This window comes from Schistocerca cancellata, chromosome 1 (assembly GCF_023864275.1).
Source record: "Schistocerca cancellata isolate TAMUIC-IGC-003103 chromosome 1, iqSchCanc2.1, whole genome shotgun sequence".
Taxonomy (NCBI): domain Eukaryota; kingdom Metazoa; phylum Arthropoda; class Insecta; order Orthoptera; family Acrididae; genus Schistocerca; species Schistocerca cancellata.
In genome coordinates this window covers 1018494336-1018516821 of record NC_064626.1, presented here as the reverse complement: position 1 = coordinate 1018516821, position 22486 = coordinate 1018494336, and the positions used below count along the sequence as shown (strand labels likewise).

The 22486-nt window shown below is 39.6% G+C and overlaps 1 protein-coding gene across 4 annotated transcripts in view; it reads left to right on the top strand.

Moving 5' to 3' along the window:
• The window catches only part of LOC126089327 (protein MIX23), a 41928-nt gene extending 19825 nt beyond the window's left edge, over nt 1-22103 (top strand). For 2 of the 4 annotated variants that reach the window (XM_049906900.1, XM_049906901.1), the window contains exons 2-4: nt 10294-10419; nt 10501-10647; nt 21494-22103. In XM_049906900.1, the coding sequence (XP_049762857.1) occupies nt 10294-10419; nt 10501-10647; nt 21494-21607 (387 nt within the window). In that variant the 3' untranslated portion in view covers nt 21608-22103. Of the gene's footprint in view, nt 1-9178; nt 9308-10293; nt 10420-10500; nt 10648-21493 lie in introns of all 4 variants that reach the window. The other 2 variants (XM_049906903.1, XM_049906902.1) reach the window with 2 other exon arrangements.
• Nucleotides 22104-22486: the final 383 nt, after the last annotated feature.

Below are 22486 nucleotides of genomic sequence, written 5' to 3'. Positions count from 1 at the left end.
ACGAAAGTGAAGGCATTACTTTTCATCCAACCCTCATACGTTGATAGAAGTTGTGACTACATATACTACAAATTGCAGTCATAACAATAATTGTAACTATTACTTCATAAAACAATTACCAAGTGTTTGCAGGGAGTAATGGTTGTGACAAAGCAGGTGGATTCCATGTAGCTGTTAATTATCCACCCCCCCCCCCCCCCCATTTTTTTGCAAATATCATTGATATGATAATTTATATGGCACATGCACAACACTAAAAACTGTGAATATTAATCAGAGCTTAGCTAATGTAACTTTATTGTCCGTTATATTCTTTTGATTAATAAAACTCATAAGTGTGATTAGTTTACCTGAAAACTGAACACTAGAAATACCAGTAATTTCAAACTTAGTTATTATTTGTTCATATGCCAACAAATGCCTGTTTGCTAACTTCATGACAATGTAGATGGAAAAACTATGTAAAGAACGGTAGCATTTATACATCTTTGGAAATATGTTAGCAACTTTTGCACTCATTTAATTCTGGAGTAATTAACATTCACAGTTAAAACATTGTTATTGAAACAGAATAAGATATTTTAGAAAAATAGACAGCATAATTCTATAGTCATTATTGTTCTATCTAAAAGTTCAAATTCAGAAGAGTCTTCCTCCATTGTTCAGTTAATCAGATGCATAAATGTTTAATTGTAATTTGAAAAAGCCAGTGAATGACAATAGATAAATGTAGCTCTAATTATTGTAATTTTATAAAAGAGAAGCTGCTGGAAGCCATTTTAGTCAGCCTGTGGAAGATTATGAAATGTGCAAGGTCTATGTCCGCTGATAAGGGAAATGTACCAAAGATGCTTTGGCATCAGTTATGTCATTTTATATAAACTCTGTATTTGAGAGTTTAGTTAGTGACTGTTTTAAATGGTTAGTTGGACGTTGAATGCGTAATAGTATCATGGACTGTGCCAAACGTCAACAATGCTTCTGTGATAATAGCATCAGGCTGTGAACTGTGTTACTACCAAATTATACTTAAAGTGCACTTCATTTTCATATTGAAATAATGGTTATACTTCAAGGACAGTGAGTTAAGAAGTTTAATCAGCAACTGTGTTAACTATCTGTTTGTCACATGTAAACTTTTGTGTCTCTTCAATGTTAGATTACTGCTCTCACGAACAATCCCTTTATAGGACATTGACTGAGTGTAGTATGTAGCTAATCATTTATCTGTGCATAAATTATGTTAGATGAGACTTGATCTGACCATGAACAGTATTTAATTCAGCAATCAAAGAGCAAGTAAAATATTTGATTTCCAAATCCTGTGTGGACCACAATATTCGTAGTACACTGTCCCTACCACCAATTTCCAGCCAGATTCAATGGAGGTACTGCTACTGAGGGAATGTTTTGCACTGGTAAATATGGCTGAGCTTTAAGACAACAAATCACTGTATAGCTGAGAGGGCAATAGGCACATAAACTCCCTCTGAAACAAAGAAAACTATCAGGGCTCTCAAAGGGGAACATTCTCCTGAGGTACAGCACCAAGTCATTTGAGCTTGCTTACTGCATTGTAGCCTTGTTCTCCCACTATAATTTTCAACTCCTGCATGTTCCTACACTATCAGATTAATTATCCCTTGATGGCTTAGGATATGTGCTATCAACAAATCACTTCTTGTAGCCAATTGTGTGCTGAAGCTCTTTTCACGTCAATTTGATTGATATCCTCCTCATTAGTTATCTGATTTGCGCATATAATATAAAGTACTTTTCTACAACCACTTGTCAAAAGCTCTCTTCTCATCTGTACTATTTATCGCCACATTTCACTTCCACATAAGGCTATGCCGCACCCATATACTTCCAGAAAAAGAGTCCTCAACACTAAAACTTAAATTAGATGTTACATATTTTGATTACTCTGAAAAGCTTTTCTTGCCATTGTCAGTGTTCATTTTGTGTTCTCTTTACTTCTACCCTCAATTATTTTGCTACTCAAATAGCAAAACTTACCTACTACCTTTAATTTCTCATTTCTGAATCGAATTCCTTCATCACTACCTGACTTAATATGACTACACTCTATTCCCCTGTTTTGCTTTTATTGGTGTTTCTTTTACATCTCATCTAGAGACTAACCATTCCAATCAGCTGATCTTCCAAGGCTTTTCCAATTTCTGTATAGAATGACAGTGTCATTGGCAAATTGTAGTTTTCTTTTTTTTAATGTAATTAATTTTTTTGAGGAAAATGCAAAGCAGGAAAGTCTAGAAGGCAAATGCAGAACTGCAGAAGTATGTTTGGCTGTAGGATTTTGATTACAGAAAAATCAAAGAAAACTCTGGGAAACAGAGAAGCAACTGTATGGCCGTCAAGAGTGCAGATAGCAATCCAATGTTAAGGAAAAATAGAAAACTGGAAGGTGAAAGTAATATGTGGAATGTTCATACACACAAAAGAAAATTTAAGACAGTAGTGTGGAAAGGGAAGACACTTGGTGTAGATGACCATGTCTCAGAATTTTTAAGATATTTGGAGGAGTCAACCACGCCAAAACTGATTTGTTTATTGCTTTTGCAAAATGAATCTGTAGTCACCGTATGTATTGCAGGTTGTAAATGCATACTGCAATCATAGCAATAATTGAAACAATGAGTTGATAAAACCATTTCAAAGTATTTCAAGGAGTAAATTGAATGCTTGACACACACATAAAAAAGACTGAAAGCAGAAAGCTTTTGGTCAAAGTATACAGACTCTGCAAACCTCTGTGAAGGGCAAGGCAGTGTGTACTTAGCATTGTATCATATGTTAAGGTTTCTTCTTGTTCCAATGATGTATAGAGCAAGGGGAGGATAACTGCTTAAAACCCTCTTTGCATCTTGTAATTAATGTAATCTCGTCTTTGAGGTCTCTGCAGAAATGATACACTATGTGATGAAAAGTATCCAGACACCCCAAAAAACATACATTTTTCATGTTAGGTGCATTGTGCTGTTACTTACTGCCAGGTACTGCATATCAGCAATCTCAGTAGTAATTAGATATCGTGAGAGAGCAGAATAGGGTGCTCCGCAGAACTCACGGACTTCGAATGTCGTCAGGTGATAGGGTGTAACTTGTGTCATACATCTGAATGTGAGATTTCCACACTGTTAAACATTCCTAGGTCCACTGTTTCCGATGTGCTAGTGAAATGGAAATGTGAAGGGACACGTACAGCACAAAAGTGTACAGGCTGACCTTGTCTGTTGCCTGACAGAGACCACCGACTGTTGAAGACGGCTGTAATGTGCAATAGGTAGACATCTGTCCAGGCCATCACATAGGAATTCCAAACTGCATCAGCATCCACTGCAAGAACTATGACAGCTAGGTGGGAGGTGAGAAAATTTGGATTTCATGATCAAGCGGCTACTCAGAAGCCACACATCACACCAGTAAATGCCAAACGATGCCTCACTTGGTGTAAGGAGTATAAACACTGGATGACTGAACAGTGGAAAAACGTTGTGTGGAGTGATGAATCATGGTACACAGTGTGGCAATGTGATGGCAGGGCGTGGGTATGGTGAATGCTCAGTGAACGTTATCTGCCAGCGTGTGTAGTGCCAACAGTAAAATTCGGAGGTGGTGGTGTTATGGTGTGATCATGTTTATCATGGAGGGACCTTGCACCCATTGTTGTTTAGTGTGGCACTTTCAGGCCTACACTGATGTTTTAAGCACCTTCATGCTTTCCACTGTTGAAGAGCAATTTGGGGATGGCAATTGCATCTTTCAACACAATCGAGCACCTGTTCATAATGCATGGTCTGTGGCAGAGTAGTTACACGACAATAACATCCCTGTAATGGACTGGCTTGCACAGAGTCCTTACCTGAATCCCATAAAACACCTTTGGGATGTCTTGCAACGCCAACTTCATGCCAGGCCCCCCTGACCAACACCAGTACCTCTCCTCATTGCAACACTCCATGAAGAATGGACTGCCATTCCCCAAGAAACCCTCCAGCACCTGATTGAACGTATGCCTGCAACAGTAGAAGCTATCATTAAGGCTAAGGGTGGACCAACACCATATTGAATTCCAGCATTACCGATGGAGAACGCTACGAACTTGTTAGTCATTTTCAGCTAGGTGTCCAGATACTTTTGATCACATAGTGTATATATGGGGCTGAAGTACATTTATCGTGATATGGTTCTTGAAAATTTATAAGTAGCATTTTGTGGAACGATAGGAGTCTGTAGCAGCCAGGACCACTCCTTCTCAGTGTACTGTGGTACCACGAGCGAATATTTTTATTGCGCTGTCGATATTTTTATGCCACCTGTGAGAGGCACTGTGTTTCACAGCAATATTATGCTCACAAATACACTCCTGGAAATTGAAATAAGAACACCGTGAATTCATTGTCCCAGGAAGGGGAAACTATATTGACACATTCCTGGGGTCAGATACATCACATGATCACACTGACAGAACCACAGGCACATAGACACAGGCAACAGAGCATGCACAATGTCGGCACTAGTACAGTGTATACCCACCTTTCGCAGCAATGCAGGCTGCTATTCTCCCATGGAGACGATCGTAGAGATGCTGGATGTAGTCCTGTGGAACGGCTTGCCATGCCATTTCCACCTGGCGCCTCAGTTGGACCAGCGTTCGTGCTGGACGTGCAGACAGCGTGAGACGACGCTTCATGCAGTCCCAAACATGCTCAATGGGGGACAGATCCGGAGATCTTGCTGGCCAGGGTAGTTGACTTACACCTTCTAGAGCACGTTGGGTGGCACGGGATACATGCGGACGTGCATTGTCCTGTTGGAACAGCAAGTTCCCTTGCCGGTCTTGGAATGGTAGAACGATGGGTTCGATGACGGTTTGGATGTACCGTGCACTATTCAGTGTCCCCTCGACGATCACCAGTGGTGTACGGCCAGTGTAGGAGATCGCTCCCCACACCGTGATGCCGGGTGTTGGCCCTGTGTGCCTTGGTCGTATGCAGTCCTGATTGTGGCGCTCACCTGCACGGCGCCAAACACCATTACGACCATCATTGGCACCGAGGCAGAAGCGACTCTCATCGCTGAAGACGACACGTCTCCATTCGTCCCTCCATTCACGCCTGTCGCGACACCACTGGAGGCGGGCTGCACGATGTTGGGGCGTGAGCGGAAGACGGCCTAACGGTGTGCGGGACCGTAGCCCAGCTTCATGGAGACGGTTGCGAATGGTCCTCGCCGATACCCCAGGAGCAACAGTGTCCCTAATTGGCTGGGAAGTGGCTGTGCGGTCCCCTACGGCACTGCGTAGGATCCTACGGTCTTGGCGTGCATCCGTGCGTCGCTGCGGTCCGGTCCCAGGTCGACGGGCACGTGCACCTTCCGCCGACCACTGGCGACAACATCGATGTACTGTGGAGACCTCGCGACCCACGTGTTGAGCAATTCGGCGGTACGTCCACCCGGCCTCCCGCATGCCCACTATACGCCCTCGCTCAAAGTCCGTCAACTGCACATACGGTTCACGTCCACGCTGTCGCGGCATGTTACCAGTGTTAAAGACTGCGATGGAGCTCCGTATGCCACGGCAAACTGGCTGACACTGACGGCGGCGGTGCACAAATGCTGCGCAGCTAGCGCCATTCGACGGCCAACACCGCGGTTCCTGGTGTGTCCGCTGTGCCGTGCGTGTGATCATTGCTTGTACAGCCCTCTCGCAGTGTCCGGAGCAAGTATGGTGGGTCTGACACACCGGTGTCAATGTGTTCTTTTTTCCATTTCCAGGAGTGTACTTATGAGTTAGAGGTAGGAATAATACTACCATAAGGTGGAATTTCTCAAAGTTGTGTTCTCCATTGACAAGCTCTTCCTTCCTGTATAACTGAATAAAGTTTGAAAATTTTTCTCATGTGCGAGTGTTGCATTTTGTACGCCAGACACCTTGACTATGACATGCACGGTAATTGATCAGATAGCTTCCGTTTCATGGCTTATCTAACACTGGTGACCCTGGCATGATTTGAACACACAATAGCACTGAAAGGATAAGATTGTAACATAACATTATCATTGACTGGACGTGTACCTTCAGTCTCTTGGCTCACTGTGCACTTACCATCCTTCTAGCCACATAATCTGGCATTGTGGTTTGACCAAGTGGAAGCCAGTTTCCTCTACATGGGCATTACAGCAGATTTTGCCAAATTCATGATCGTGGTAAGCTGGGTGGAACATAAATATGCCATGGAGATTGAAGATGTGATCATTGCTCTGCTTATGAAAAAATGGAGACAGAACTGTATCTTAGGACGTCTGCATCGTAAGAGGAATTAATCAGATAAGTTTTAACACAAGAAGAAGTTGGTGGCAGGAAACTGTCACAATATTATAGACATTTACGGAGTAAAGATGACATTAGTATCAACCCTGATAGTCTTCTGCATACATTGTGGAGTACTTGTCAGCCACTTCAAGTGAAGGCTATTGTAGTGACACAAACCGACATGGCTTGGGCACAGTGGCTGAATAGGCTCGTAAAATATTCAGCACAATCATGCCCATGTCGGTAAATGCAGTCACAGTGCCATGCAACAGCTTGTCAATGCCCCTGGTTTCACACACCATTCATGGCGCTGTGGCAGCCAAGGTTGATTTGTTGACTAAACAGATTGGTGAACTGTTGACTAAGCAGGATTGCAGCAAGGACAGTGGACATACTACAAGAAATTTAGAAGTCACTCTACAACTGCCTCTTCAGCATCTGGTACAAGTGAAACCTCTGTCTGTTGGTACTATAAAAGATTTGGAGACTAGGCGCATAAATGTACTAGGCCTTGCATCCATCCAAATGCCAGCAGAAACTGGACGTAGCCACATCAGCTGATTGCCAGGCTGCATTGCAGCGCCTTCTCACAAATGTCTGCAAGTCCGATTGAAAACATATAGTAGACATTGGATCAAACCTATGCATATTTCCACACACGCTATTACACAACAGGCAACCAGCGACCACCTTCTGCCTGACAACAGCTAATAATTCTACCAAACCAATGTATGGTACACTGCGGATCAAGGGGATCTTGGATTTTGGTGTGAACTGGCATGGGACTTGACAGTTGCATCTGTGTTAGAACCCATTATAGGGGGAGAAGTTTTCAACGTAGTGTCAACTGTTAGACATGTCAAACACTCAGCTAGTTGATGGCATTACCGCCTTAACAATCTCAGTTTTCATATGAAATGCAGTAGCATACACTGGTGTCCTGTTGACTCTAATGTTTATCCGCAGACCATCTGGCCATAGCAAAAGCTGAGTTCAACAGCATGTTTCAGGACTGTGTTATGTGCCGGTCGAGCAGCAGTCCTTGATTGTCCCCATTTTGCTTAATGCTTAAGAAGTGTGGTGCTTGGCGCTCGTGCGCAGTTATCGAACCCTCAGTGCCAGAACTGTGCTGAAATGATACCCCATACCCTTAGTATGAGATTTTAACTACATGCCAAGTGGTATGACTTTATTTGGTGTTCTAGACTGCACCAAGGTGTGCACTCAGATTCTGGTGTTGGAGGCAGACATACTGAAGATGGCCATAATCACTCCGTTTGGTTTATTCGAGAGTCATTTTGTGATATTTTGCCTCCGAAACTCTGCACAAACTTAGCAAAGGTTTATAGATTCGACATGGTCTCCCCTTTTCCTTTGTGTATTTTGATGGTATCCTGTTTTTTTTTCTGCCTTGCCAGAACAGCATTGGCTGCTTCTAACTGGTATTTAAATGTTTAGAACAGTACGGCATAGTTTTAAACACCATTAAATGGATTTTTGGCCGGACACAGATTAACTTCCTGGGCTGTAAGATCTCCTCATGACGTTCACTACCTATATCTGAGAAAGTTGAAGCCATCTTATAAATTCCACCACCAAGAACCTTTAAAGAACTGCATATCTTCCTCAGTCTGCTTAACTTGTGTCACCGACACTTGCCACATGTGGTTGAGTTGCAAGAACCGGCAATAGCAGCACTAACTGGCCCAAAGAGCTAAGGTAACTTGCCAGTTCCCTGGATGAATAGCATGGACCGTAGGCCTGATGCTCATGAATGGCAACATTGTGATGCAAGGATGGGCTCAGAGGTGTAGAGAGTATTTTTGCATCAAAGTCTTTTTGTTAGGACAAAAATTTCCATAGGGTTTAATGCACATCTGCTAATATTTTACTCATTATCAACATTGAGTTACGCTGTTGATTGATCCCAGCAGTTTTTGTTTGATCTCCTCTTGAGGATCTGAAAATACTTGTTCCTGATTTATTTTATATAAATAAGATTTGTGAAATCTGCTGTTGTTTTTTCCCTGCTAAAATTTCTTTGCTCTCAACAAACCTGCTAACAAGGCTATCAATTGCCACTCTTAGTGACTCTTGGTACAAATGTCAAATTAATTTCTTTTTTACATTTGTAGACTTTTGTGAACAGAGACACTTATAATAAAATTCTTCTGTGTTGTAGACTAAATTATTTTATTATTGATAAATTTGTATCATCTTGTGATGCACACAAGGATGAATACTGTAAAAAAATACAGTTTACAAGTGATGTCAAATAGAAAGTCGTGAGAACTGGCACTTTGTTCTGTACAGTAACTTTACACACCATATATGGTGATCACACAAACTTGTTGCTCTGGTGTATTGAGAGTGTGGTGGAGCTGATGTTTCTTTTATGTGAGACAGTAAGCCGTGTGCTGGTGTGAACCGATAGCTGTGACATCAGTATCTGAACTGGAGGAAGTGTTTTCTTTGAAGAATATGACACAATCTAAAACCGAGAAGAATTTGTGGTAACCAACTTTTGATTAAGATTAACTTCATTTTTCATTGATGCTTGGCAGAACACAATAATAATATTAAAAAGGAAAACACTTCATAATGTTCTGAAAATCATTACAGAACATTAGAAAGTGTTTTCCATTTTAATACAATTTTGGATTATTTGTTCAGGAAGAACACCTGAATAAAATTTTGTTGTGACCTATTTCACCATCAAATATCTAGTCAAAATCTACTGTCATGAACTCAAGTCAGTTCCACCAATTCATTGATTGTTTTGCAATGATAAGATGTGACCCTATTATGTGATGTATTGACCATTACCATTTGTTCTAGAAGCTGGGCATCATAGTGCAAAGAAATATCTACCTTTGAGATGCAGTCATTTTTATATTGACAATACTCTGGAGACCAGTTATTGTTGTGGTGCAACTTAGTTGCAGTTGGACTCCCGGCCAGGATGGAGTGAGTCAAGTTTGGATAATGCATTTGTCAACAGTGCTCAGTAGCCATCTCAATGCTTTTATAGCTTGTCTGTGCCACGCTTGGTCATTGCTTAAGTTTCAGTGCGGAAGCGACCGGTAGCAAATTGTGGCATGTAAACTGAAATGCTGATTGTTATCAAAATATTAATGTTTAGTGAGTATTTGAATATACTATAATTCATAACGCCTTTACAATCGATGTTCTCACTTGAAACAATTATCATAATATCCCGGGAGGAATTATTTCATGAGATAAGCTGTACAGAAAGTTTGTTGGAAAAGTAAAAAGAGACTGTGACTTAATATAGTGGGCCTGGAGGAATACCAACAGGGTTATAGTGTGTCACTTAATCAGCAAACAGCCTTGCAGTGATGGTAACTCTGGTTCCTGTCAGATCACTAAAATTAAGTGGTTAGTACTGCAGTGGATGACCATCTGAATCTGCTGAGTGCTGTTGGCAAGTGGGGTGCACTCAGCCCACACGAAACCAATTGAGGAGCTGCTTGACAGAGAAGTAGCAGTTCCAGTCACAAAAACTGACACCAGCTGGGAGAGTGGTGTGCTGACCACATGCCCCTCCATAGCCTCATCTATGATGCCTGTCACCTGAGAATGACATGGCAGTCGATCAGTAACACTGGGCCTTCCAAGATCTCTTCAGACAGAGTTTACTTTAGTTTTTATGTTACTTAATAAAGTTAAATGGGTCCTACAATAAAGGCATAGGAATTCTCTCAAGGCAATACTTGAAAATCTGATCCAAAACTACAAGAGAATGAAACTGCTGCACTTTTGACCACAGATAAAAACTCATTACACTGATGGGTTGCTCTATAGATAATTTTATGACTGCACTTTAACATAGTTCCTGAGAGGAGAAACGTCTCTTATTGCTTACAGAAAAAAAATAACCAAATTGATCATAATCATAACTGCAGAATGAGTGTATTTCTTTTTAATTTCAGGATGCATTGAAGAAAATGAGGACTGTTGATGACAAAATTGTGTATATGCTGAATACATCTATACCAACAGAATCATTTAAAGGGCAAGTTGATCCAACAGCGACATGCAAACAGCTTTATGAAGAGGTATGATTTATTTGTACTTTTTAGTTACTGCTGTTGCATAAAGTGCTTGCTTGTGAATAGCATGCATATTTTTCATTCCAGCTGAAATCCAGTTATGATACAAGAGAAGCAGCCATTAAAAAATGTATTACTTTAACTGCAGAGCGAGTCAAAGAGCTGAAGGTTCAAAGGGAAAGTAGAGTTGATGATATAAGCCTCCTGAAGAATCTACGGAAAGAACAAACAAAGGTAAAAAACCAAAAATTGAATGTTCATTTACTTTTTTTTTTTTTTACAGTACTGCATGATTTTGCTGTATAACTGAACAAAATAAAGACTCTTACCTGCATTCCTTTATTCATTTCCTAAAGCTACCTTGTTATTCCATCCATATTGTTCTTGCCATTTTCTTCCAATTCACATTTCTGTTTCCTCTAATTGGGTCCTTTCTTGTTTCCGAAATGTCCAGCTTTCAAATCCACAGACAAGTACTCTGCACAAATGATTTTGTGGATTTCTTCATTGATGTGTTTTCCTAGTAAAAATGTTTTCCTTTCCCACAAATTCTTGTTTTTCTAATGATATTCTTTACTTCTGTTAAATAAGTGTTGTCTTATGTAATTATGTTGCTGAGGTAGCAGAACAACTTTACTTGATTGACTTTAGCGACATTAGTTTTCCTCACATTGTTAATCCCTTTAATATTTTTCCCCTAGTTGTTGTTACTTAAGATTTTTCCCTGTTTACCTGCTAAATGTGATTCACTTCCATATCTGAATGTGAAACCAACTATGTCATCAGCAGTATGGTGCAGTGTTTCTTTTTTCAGTGGGTTTTAATGTTTTCAGATTTTGTATAGCTTCTCTGTCGTACATATTAGAGTTGGCAAGAAAATAAATTTATGGCATAACATGAGTAAATGAAGTGACAGGTTGATAGAACACATTCTGAGACATTAGGGAATCACCAATGTAATATTGGAGGGTTGGAGGGAAGTGTGGTGTGTAAAAAGTTTAGAAGGAGACCAAGAGACAAATACAGTAGTAGCATGGAAAGCTGCATCAAGGAAGTCTTCAGACTGAAAACCACAGCAACTTGAAGACAAAAGACAGCATTAAGTTGCCTCTTCCTTGATTTTAGCCTTCCTTTCTGACCTCTTCATATTAATTTTTGCTTTCTTATTGTAGTACACTTCATAAATTATTATTCTTTACTCCCAGTGCAACCCTATTATTTTCATCAGTATTTTCATCATTGTCAGCTGCAACTTAGTTGTGAGTATGCACTGTGTTTCGAGTGGCTGAACAGACCAATCCTGGCATAAAACATGTGTCCACACAAATTGCACTGAACATTTGGAGGAGGGCGGGGTTGTAACTGACGGAGCTTTCTTGCTTGTTGCTTGGCCTCTTTGTGCCTGTGACATTCTCCTTCAATCAGTTGACAGTGGTGGACCTGCAGCATCCCTCCACAGTTAAGTGGTCCACAGCACAATCTTCCCCTGTTTGTTTGTTTATGCCAGTCATCTTTATGATGTGTTTTAGTTAGTCCTTAAAGCTCTTGAGAGGGACTCTATGCGGTCTACTGCCAGAGCAGAGTTCACAATAAAGGATTTGGTGGGGAAGCCTCATACCACATTGTGATGAAAATGGCCTAACCATCTCAGTTGAGTGGGGAAGCCTCGTACCACACTTGTGATGAAAACGACATAACCATCTCAGTTGATGAGTGTTGATGGTGATCTCAATTTGCTGAGATGTGCTTTCTCAAGAACTGCAATGTAGGTCACATGGTCCTCTCACTTAATGTTCAAGATTTATCTAATTTTTTGTTGGTGGAAGTGCTCAAGTTTCTTCATATCGAAGCAATAGATTGTCCAAGTTTCACAGCTGTACAGGAGCATACAAACGACAACAGCTCTGTCCATTGTGAGTTTGAATTGAATCATAAATTTAATGAAAGTTGTTAATATAAGATAAATATGGTTATTAAATAATGAGGCTATTAGAGGTGAGCAGATGCAGACACACACACACACACACACACACACACACACACACACACACACACACACACATCACAAATATTTGTACACACATTTTATCTGTATGTGTAGCAAATTTTGTCCTGCAGCTACATATGGGTTGTGAGGAAACTTGTAATTCTGCCAGTAACTGAGATGAGAAAGTCTCTTCGGGTTTGCTGCCAGATCCTAAAATCAACTTGACTCAATTTTGGTGATCCAACTGGTCGCCATCTTCAGGAGAATGGTGCTTCTGCTGATGAGCCCTGCTGAGAACTGACACCAGGTTGCAAATCGACATTCTATATAGGCCACCATTCAGTACACGGTGCATGCACTGCCCGTCACGGTTGCTGTTCTCCAAGACTGGGAGGTAGCACCACCCTTAGCAGAACATTGCCTCTGCCACTGCAGGATAACATCTCTTCCTCAGAGAGAGCAGCCATTCGTTCCCTTAGGAATGACGATGAAGTAGTAGTTTTATCAGCTGACAAGGGGAATGCCACAGTAGTAATGATGTGGGATGATTATGTCCTAAAAATGGATTTACTACTCAACGACTCGGCGTACAGAAGACTATCTAGTGACCCGACATAAAGTATTAAGCGCAAGACAGTTTCACTGTTGAAAAAGAGTTTGTTGTCCAAAGATTTACATAAGAAACTTCATCCTGGTGCTGCTGTTCCGCCTAGGTTGTGTGGTTTGCCTAAGTTGCGTAAGGAAGGGATCCTCTATGCCCTATTTTTAGTAATTTGGTTGCACCCACTTATAACCTGGCAAAGTATGTATCATCTGTTTTCAGTCCATATGTTGGCAAGTGTAAACACCATATCTCCAATTCGGTGGAATTTATTCGACGATTGAAATCTTTGAGGCTGAGTCCTTCAGATCTATTAGTGAGTTTTGATGTGGTACCTTTGTTTACAGGAATCCCTAGGGAAGAGTCCCTTAGCTTGATTAGTGAAAAACTGGAGGAAGAGTTGGTGAAGGTTTGTCGTCATGTACTGACATCCATGTGTTTTTTATTTAATGGCAACATTTTTGAACAGAATAATGGAGTGGCTATGGGTAGTCCTTTATCACTCATAGTTGCCAATTTATTTATGGAGGACTTTAAGGATATGGCACCAGAGGACTTAGGCTTTGCAACCAATTTGCTTCTGGAGATATGTGGATGATACTTTTTCTGTCTGGCCATATGGACCTGATGCTCTTAATAGATTGGACCACTTTAACTGTCTTCATCCCCACATTCAATTTACCATGGAAGTTGAAAGTGATGGGATGCTTCCATTTATAGAAGTTATGGTTTATAAAAAGCCAGATGCTACTTTGGGACACAGTATTCACTGAAAGCCAACTCACACAGATGGGTATCTGCATTCTAAGAGTTGTCATCCACCATACCAATGCAGTGGTGTCCTTAGGACTTTGGTACACAGAACATATGCCATTTCCTACGCGGACAGCTTAACCCAAGAACTTGTGCATCTGATGGCTGTTTTTAAGGAAAATGGATACTCCGAGAAGCAGATTCTTCATTCTATGGAGTTTGGACAATCACTGGAAGTGCATGAAGAGGAACATAGATCGGTGGCCTTTCTTCCTTATGCTGGAGGCATATCGTTTAAGATTGGATGAATTTTAAGGAATTTTAACATTAAGAGTGTGTTCCATCCACCTTCTAAGATTAGGGCACTACTCGGCTCTGCGAAAGATGATTTGGGGCTTAGGAAACCCGGTCTATACAAAATTCTGTGTCAGTGTGGGAAGGCTTACATTGGCCGTTCAATTTGTACAGTTCATGACAGGTGTGTGGAACATTGCCGTCATACGAGGCTACAACAGCTGGAAAAGTCGGCAGTACTAGAACACTACTTAAATGAGGCGCACGGTATGAAATTTGATGAAACTGTGGTAGTTGCCAACATTTCCGGTTTTTGGAACAGTATGTATAAAGAGGCAATTGAAATTATGTTGGTGGATAATTTAATTAACAGAGACAGTGAGTTTCCTCTTAGCAGGATGTGGAATCCTGTACTATAATGCATCAAAATTGAATGTTCTTCAGTGCGACCCTGAGTGCAATGTATCATTGCCCCCAAAGTTCTACTAAGAGCAGTGCCACCTCTCAGTCTTGGAGGGCAGCAACTGTGATGGGCAGCGCATGTGCCATGTACTGAATGGTGGCCTATATAGGATGTCGATTTGCAGCCTGGCGTCAATTCTCAGTGGGATTCATCAGCAGAAACAGCATTCTCCTGAAAATGGCAACTAGTTGGATAGCCGAAATATTGAGTCAAGTTGATTTTAGGATCCAGCAGCAAACCCAAATAAAACATAAATAAATAAATAAAAATTTTAAAAAATGTGGTTGCATGTCTAGAACTAAAAATTTCAGTAATATTAATATTAGCACTATTCATGTGTGTATATATATTTTGTAATTTGACTTGTTCCACATCATATCGATAAAATAATTGTGAAAATGATCTACGGAACATGACATAACTAAACTAAACTTTCAAGACTAATTACATTGGGAAAGCCTACGAAATCACAACTGTTTAAAGAGGAAGGACTGTTACTGGGAACTGTCTGACTCTCCACTATATTACATCATCTGACTCTAGAGAGGGCATTAAGTGTATCTGTGGTTTTGAGACATGTGACATGATCTTTCACCCCAACATGCCGTGTAGTAATAGTGGGAGTACCTTACTCCATAGTATTTTTTATACAAGTCAACCATAGGGGCGGTAGGGATGTCTTACAGTCACAGTAAATATTTTTAGACAGCATATGACACATGTACTGATTTTGGTAGAAATTCCTTCAGGCACTGCAGGGATTTGGTGACTTGTCACTGTCTTTGCACTCTGGCCCTACCCCAAATTCTACATGTGAAACATGATCAGACTGTCGCCAATAAGCCTAGCAACTCCAAAAACTATGGATTTGATAATAGCATCAGTTGTTGTCGAATGTTTTTACATGTCACATCTTCTCACCCCCACCCACATCCGTAGAAGTGGTTGGGGCACAGTACCCTCACAGTATTTTCATATCAGTAATAAGCCACATATATACAAAATTTGATGGAAATTGCTCCAGATGTTTCTGAGTGAAGTTCCTACCAACACCAGCTTTTCTGAATGGTGCAGGTGGGAACTCTCCTTGTGATATATCCTACATTCCCGTAACCCCCCTGGCCTCAATCTCTATTAGTCACTGTCCTTCACCCACCTATCCCCTCCAGCACTTCACGGCCTTCTATTCCATCAATGCACCCACAGTCTCTTTACTTCTCTCCTTTCCTGCTCCCTTCCGCCCCCTGTCTAACCTCCTGACTGCACCTATATACCCTACACTATCCCCACCATGTCCCTGTATGCTCCCACAAACAGCACTTTATCGTCTCCTCACACCTACGCTGCTATCCCTCCCCCTCCCTGCTGCAGCCTCCTCCTTTCCCCCATCAGCCAGATTGCTTCTCCCATTATGCACTGTTGCTTGCAATCCGGCATTGGTGGCCAGAGATAGTGGTCATGTGTGTGTGAATTGTGCTTGGGTGAATGTGTATGTTTTATCTCCTACAGGAGAAGGTTTTTTGGCCAAAATCTCACTTGTTTAGCCGTCTTCTTTCTGTGCCTGTCTGTGACTCAACATATTCACTATATGGCGAGTAGCAATCTATTCTCTTCATAATATTTCATTATTCCATCTTGGAGTTTCCATTGTTTGAGTGTGGTTTCTAAGTCACCACCTTTTTCACCTCCACCCCTTTGGATGGTAGGTGGAAATCTTCACAGGCAAACACACTACATACAACTCACCAAAGTTTCATCATAACTGTTACTTGTACAGGAAGCACATACGGTAAACAAACAAAGAAATATTCTTTGTTATATATTAGATATAAAAAAAGCCATGTTGTGACAGCAGATGTATTATATAGAGTACTAATTGCTACAATTTATTTTCGACATCATTCTCTGTAATTGTCTCCACTTGTCTTTCTCATTTACAGCACTATATTATAACAAATGACAAATTTTAAAACAATGGTGATGGCAGATCTCATGCCAAGAACGCTATGCAGTGGCCATTTCTAAAAACTTAAATGTTGGCCCTCATTTTCATGTTCTGTTGTAGTCTTCCTCTCTTTCCTTCCACTTATAGTCTGTTTTTCACTCCATTATGACAGCAGGAATTTAGTATTAATAACATTTCCTTACACCATAGCATTTCCTTACACCATAGATTTTGTTCTGTTATCAGAGCATTTTGTTGTTTTGTAGCTTTACACTCATAAATACTTAGGATAATGCACAACATATGAAAAAAAAAATCTGTATTTTGAATTTGAATTAATAGGGGAGTGGCACTGGATTTCTGTTGTATAGCTTCTAAGTTATGATGGTACAACTGCTTTTCCTTTTGAGTCAACATTGAAAACTTATTGTTTTTAAACTTCTAAACATGTTCTTTACTTTTTTTAATTGAATTTATTGGCATTTAGCTTATACCATACAGCCAGCTCATACTTACATATAATATGCAGATAGTGTTGAAAAAAATTATAAAATCAAATGTTTTATAATGTTAAAACATTTAATATAATGTTATGTAAATGTAATGTAAACAAATAATATAATGTTATAAAACTTTATATATGTTTGGCATTACATCATTCATTGGAGGTGATTTGAAGGTTATATTAGTCTTGAAGAATCAAGTTTCCCAAGATTACTAATAACTATTTTTATTGCTATTACCGGTTTCAACAGATCTACACTATCATTATTGGATCTTCTAATGTTACTAGCTGTATGTGCTTTTTATAGCTCTGAAAGTTACATAGTGATGATGCATCAAATTGCAATAAAAAGTAGCAAACAAAATACAACACAATTAAAACATACAACATGTTATCCTTATGTCCCAGTATACACTACCTATAGCGTGTACAGTTTGACGCAACATCACTATATGTGGTCACCTGTGGCAACAGTGAATCTGTACTTCACATTGAAAAGTTTGTGATCCTGTGGTACTAACAAAGTAATCATGCAGGTTGACAACAGACAACCCCAAGCTTCATAAGTCCTTCTAAAAAGATTGGAGTACTTCCATGTAGCCTGGGGTGCCCTAAGGAAAGGTGATCTGCATCCTCTTCTTCTCCACAATGGCAGAAAGGTGGCTCTACAGTGGGTATGAAGTTGTTTAGGAAAATCTGTGATTAAATTTGACTGGGCTATGAGAGAGGTGAGGTGCCTAGGCAATCACTTTGTATGAGGTTTCATGGACTAGGGGACTGACAGGTGAATTGTTTTGTACTTCTTGCATTTGTGCCATGTTAGATGTGTATAGGGCTAACTGGTAATCCATACTTCGTTTAGCAGTCTAGGTGGTATGCCTTGACACAGCGTAAGTGGTCTCCAGCTTCATTGCCAGTGATCCCACTGTTAGTAAATTGAATAGCTCAGGCTTCTGCAAATGTGGTATGCAGTGTGCACCTCTGACAGATTCAATGGTTTTGGAACTGCCAGTGTATGTGCATATTGTCTCATGCACGAAGGGGCAGTAAGAGTTCTAGTGATCCAGAAGTGTCCAGTTAAGCCCTCTATGGTAAGGTCCGAGGCAATCAATTTCATATTCGTATTGATACCTTTTAAGAAGAACTTTAGTGCAGAGATACTGCCAGCATAAGTACCGTATTTACTCGAATCTAAGACGCACTTTTTTTCCGGTTTTTGTAATCCAAAAAATCGCCTGCAGCTTAGAATCGAGTGCAAAGCAAGTGGAAGTTCTGAAAAATGTTGGTAGGTGCTGTCGAATATATGTAGCGCTACACAGGCATGCTTTGTAGGCACAAAGATAAATACTGGCGTCAGTTAAAAAAAAAAAAGTGGAAGACGAGCTTTTTTTTTCTCCGCCCCGAGTTTAGACCACTGCATTTTCACACATTATCCAACGAAGTAAATACAAGTTCCGTATTGTTCATCTCCGAATGTAGTAGAATTTCAATGTACTACGAAAATCCGACTGGCAAGACTGGGATGTTTTTCAATATGGCCAACTCTACGTTCTAAATTTTTTCCTAACTGTGAGAAGAAATGGTTGCTAATAGTAACCTGATGAAATGTGAATCACAAGCAGTATTCTCTTCACCATTCACCATAAGAATAATACGAATATAAACATTTTGCCATGTATTCTTCCGTGTTTGTTGCTATCTCATTTAAATCCTGTCTGCCTAATAAACTACGAAACTAGAGTGAGACAACAGCAAACGCAGAAGAATATACGTATCGTGTCATGTTTATATTCGTATTATTCTTATGCCTAATAGTGATACAGTCAGAAATGAAGCACGGCAACTGACTAGATTTTTAAATCTAAGATGACTCTAATTTCTGTGCAGAATTTGATGTACTAAAGAAGCGCCCGCAAAGATTTTCAAACGGAGAAAAATTTTCGCCTAACTCTCGTTCAGAACGTGTTCTATCATACGCAGCCTATTATTTGGTTCTTGTTGATCATTCTCAAAGAAAGCAGCAGTGTAAGTAACAACTTGACATTGCTTCGCTAATGAGATGATTCGCCTCTTTTTAGTTGTAAGCGGCGCTAGCGCGCACAAAAGCAAGCCATGCCGCGAGCGGCGACAGGCCGTAAACACGCACTATCAGAATGCGACAAACAATGCATGACACAGTACAGTGATGCATTTTCAACTTAGAGTGACGTAAACACCTATAACAGAGAAAACGGCACTTATCAGATCAAAGCAAAATAAGCAATCGATTCAAACCAGACGAAGCACGTGAAAAAGGAAGGGTACCCATATAAATACGGACGGAGCGCCTGACGCATAGCAATGGCTACCTGGTAAAGCTTAACTGCTAAGCTTACGACTCAAACCAAACTACTGTAGCTGTATCGTCATTAATTCGACCTAAATTGTGTCTCAAAATGCAATGGACCAACTTTGTTTCAATTTGGAGGTGCGGCCTAAAACTTTTCTCTCCCATTGAATTTCGAGTCTCAAATTTCAGGTGCGGCTTAGATTCGAGTGCGGCTTAGATTCGAGTAAATACGGTAGATTGGAGGTACATGTCTAGAGGTGGACTGCATTGCTTCCAAACATTCTCTCGGCACTTTATATTGGCATTTATTAAATCTATTGTGGTAACTGTCAGGTGCAGATCCATAACATCCACTTGCACAATCAATGATTGGACATATCATTGTACGGTAAAGTGTTAGTGCTGTACTGTCATCCTAGCCCCACCCAAATCCTGTCATTGCTCTGATTATGTTGACAGATATCTCACATTTCTTAGCCACATATTTTCAGTGCACATTCCAGGTTGGCTTATGGTCAATGAAGAATCCCAGGTATTTGACTACCATCTTTGAAGGGAAGTGGTATGGGCCTAGGGCTTTTACCTGAGGCAGGTTCACTCTGTGCCCCGAAAACAATAGTACATTTTGTTTATCCAGTCCATTTCTTATGAACCACTGCCAAAGCATAAACATTGCGGTTGTCAGTTGTATCTTGCTGTTTTCTAGGGATGTACTTTCCATGTAAATACATATATCATCTGCGTATTGCAAAACTGTCACTTTCTCCAGAAATGTCCTTTGTATATAAATGTTGGCAGACACACTAAAGTTGCAGAAATTGAAAACAATATGGGCCACACAAAAAAGTTTGAATTTGGATGAAGAGGATAACATCTGACCTTTATATACAAATATATAAGTTTATTAACACAATGCGCAAACAAAACTTGAAATTTTATGGACATATTAGTAGAATGGACTACTGTTGTTGTTGTTGTTGTTGTTGTTGTGGTCTTAAGTCCTGAGACTGGTTTGATGCAGCTCTCCATGCTACTCTATCCTGTGCAAGCTTCTTCATCTCCCAGTACCTACTGCAGCTTACATCCCTCCGAATCTGCTTAGTGTACTCATCTCTTGGTCTCCCTCTATGATTTTTACCTCCACGCTGCTCTCCAGTACTAAATTGGTGATCCCTTGATGCCTCAGAACATGTCCTACCAACCGATCCCTTCTTCTAGTCAAGTTGTGCCACAAACTCATCTTCTCCCCAATTCTATTCAATACCTCCTCATTAGTTATGTGATCTACCCATCTAGTCTTGAGCATTCTTCTGTAGCACCACATTTCAAAAGCTTCATTCTCTTCTTGTCTAAACTATTTATCGTCCAACTATAGACTCACTAAAAGGTTACTGAAAATTATTAATTCAAAGGAGGTGAAAAATTGGTTGGTTTGGAAACACTAAAGAAGATTTACAAGACATGAGCATCACAGATGCAAACACAATAAATTCTCTAGCCTTTGGAACATAATAAGCAAAGATTCATGGAGAAGTTTAAATAGTAGTCTAGCTAGAAATAGTCAGAAGAACTGAAGTAAAAAGCAGTGAGTTCATGAAGAGATTTTGACAGTATAAGAAGACGGAAAACATCAAGCCAACTACCAAGTTTAAACACACTCTTTAAATGGCCAAAACAAATAAAGTAGAATAAGATTAGATAATTGTATTTTAGTAATCTGTCCTCAATATGACACTCAGAACACTATTGTATGAGGCATAGCATTTTATTGCAGATTATGTGAATCAAAATAAGAAAGTCTTTCACCCATTAAATATTTTGTGATTATATTGATTTAGATTGGTAAATCTTTATTGACACACTCTCTGTATTTGTCATGCTCTGCTAGCTCCCATGATCCATTGTACTTCTCCCAATTAATGTTCTCTAGTCTCTGACAGCATTTGCTCTGATACTTTACATACCTACTCCTGAACATGAATCAGTGAAAATATATGACATGTACAGATTGCTCTTGAAATAAGAGTTATTGACAAACTTTAGGCAGTTTGTACAATGACTTTACAGTAAGCAAAACATAAAAAATCACCCACATTTTAATGACAGTATAGAGCATATTATACACAAAATCAAAAAAAGATTATGTTTCATCTGAATGTGATACTTTGTTATTATGTTAGAATGTGTAATTTTTCTTTTACAGCTGAGATTGCTTCAGTCAGAACTGAATGTGGAAGAAGTGGTGAAAGAGAGAAGCACAAAAGTGTACTATGAACGATGTCGACCGTTTTTCAAACCAGCAGACATTGAATTATGATGAACAGGCATTACTATCTTCTAGTCATGTGCCTGGTAGTAGAGTATGAATTCTGTGAGAAGGAAAAGGGCACTTGTGGATTGATATTCAGTTTGTATCAAGATTGTGAAGTGGACTGCTTAGAACAGGGTGATTACATGCACTTTTTTAAAGGAAATTTTTGAGGAAGAAGAAGAGTGTCTTTCATTACATAGAAGAGTGAATCATCTGTTTATTTACCTGCAATATTTTGATAAACAGTGGTATTACAACATGGTCAGTAATGTTCATTTGTTGTTATTCAACATTTTGATAAAAGATTATATTACAAGGTTGTTGCTAGTGTTCATTTGATTTAATTATGCAGACTTGCCCAGGTAGCAGTGAACGGAATTATATTTTCCTTAAAATAAAATGAGTCTTTAATACCAACAGGTACATTTATAATGAATCACTTTTCGTGTGGTAAACATTTTTCTGCTTGAATTAAAAGCAAAAAAAAAAAAAAAAAAAAAAAAAAACATTTGCAGAAATACTGTTAACCAAATTTTCATTGGAAAAAAATATGCCAAATATAAATTTTTTTAAAGTGTGAAGACTGATAAAATGTGCTCAGAGCAATTGTATGATTGCTAGCCATGTATATTATTTATATATGTTAGTCATATGTAGAATCACAATTTTGCCTTTTTTGTCAGCAGTCAGTTTTGAAGTCCATGAAATTAAACAAAACTGTACTTGCATTTGTGGTCACTTTAATGTTCAAGTATGTAGTTAACATTAGACCTTGCTGATTTCCACAAAGCCCTTGACAGAAGCTGAATAATGTTTTTATGTTATATACTTTATACTTTATTTGTACAAATGTTGCTTTTGTATAACACCATTTTCCATCCACAA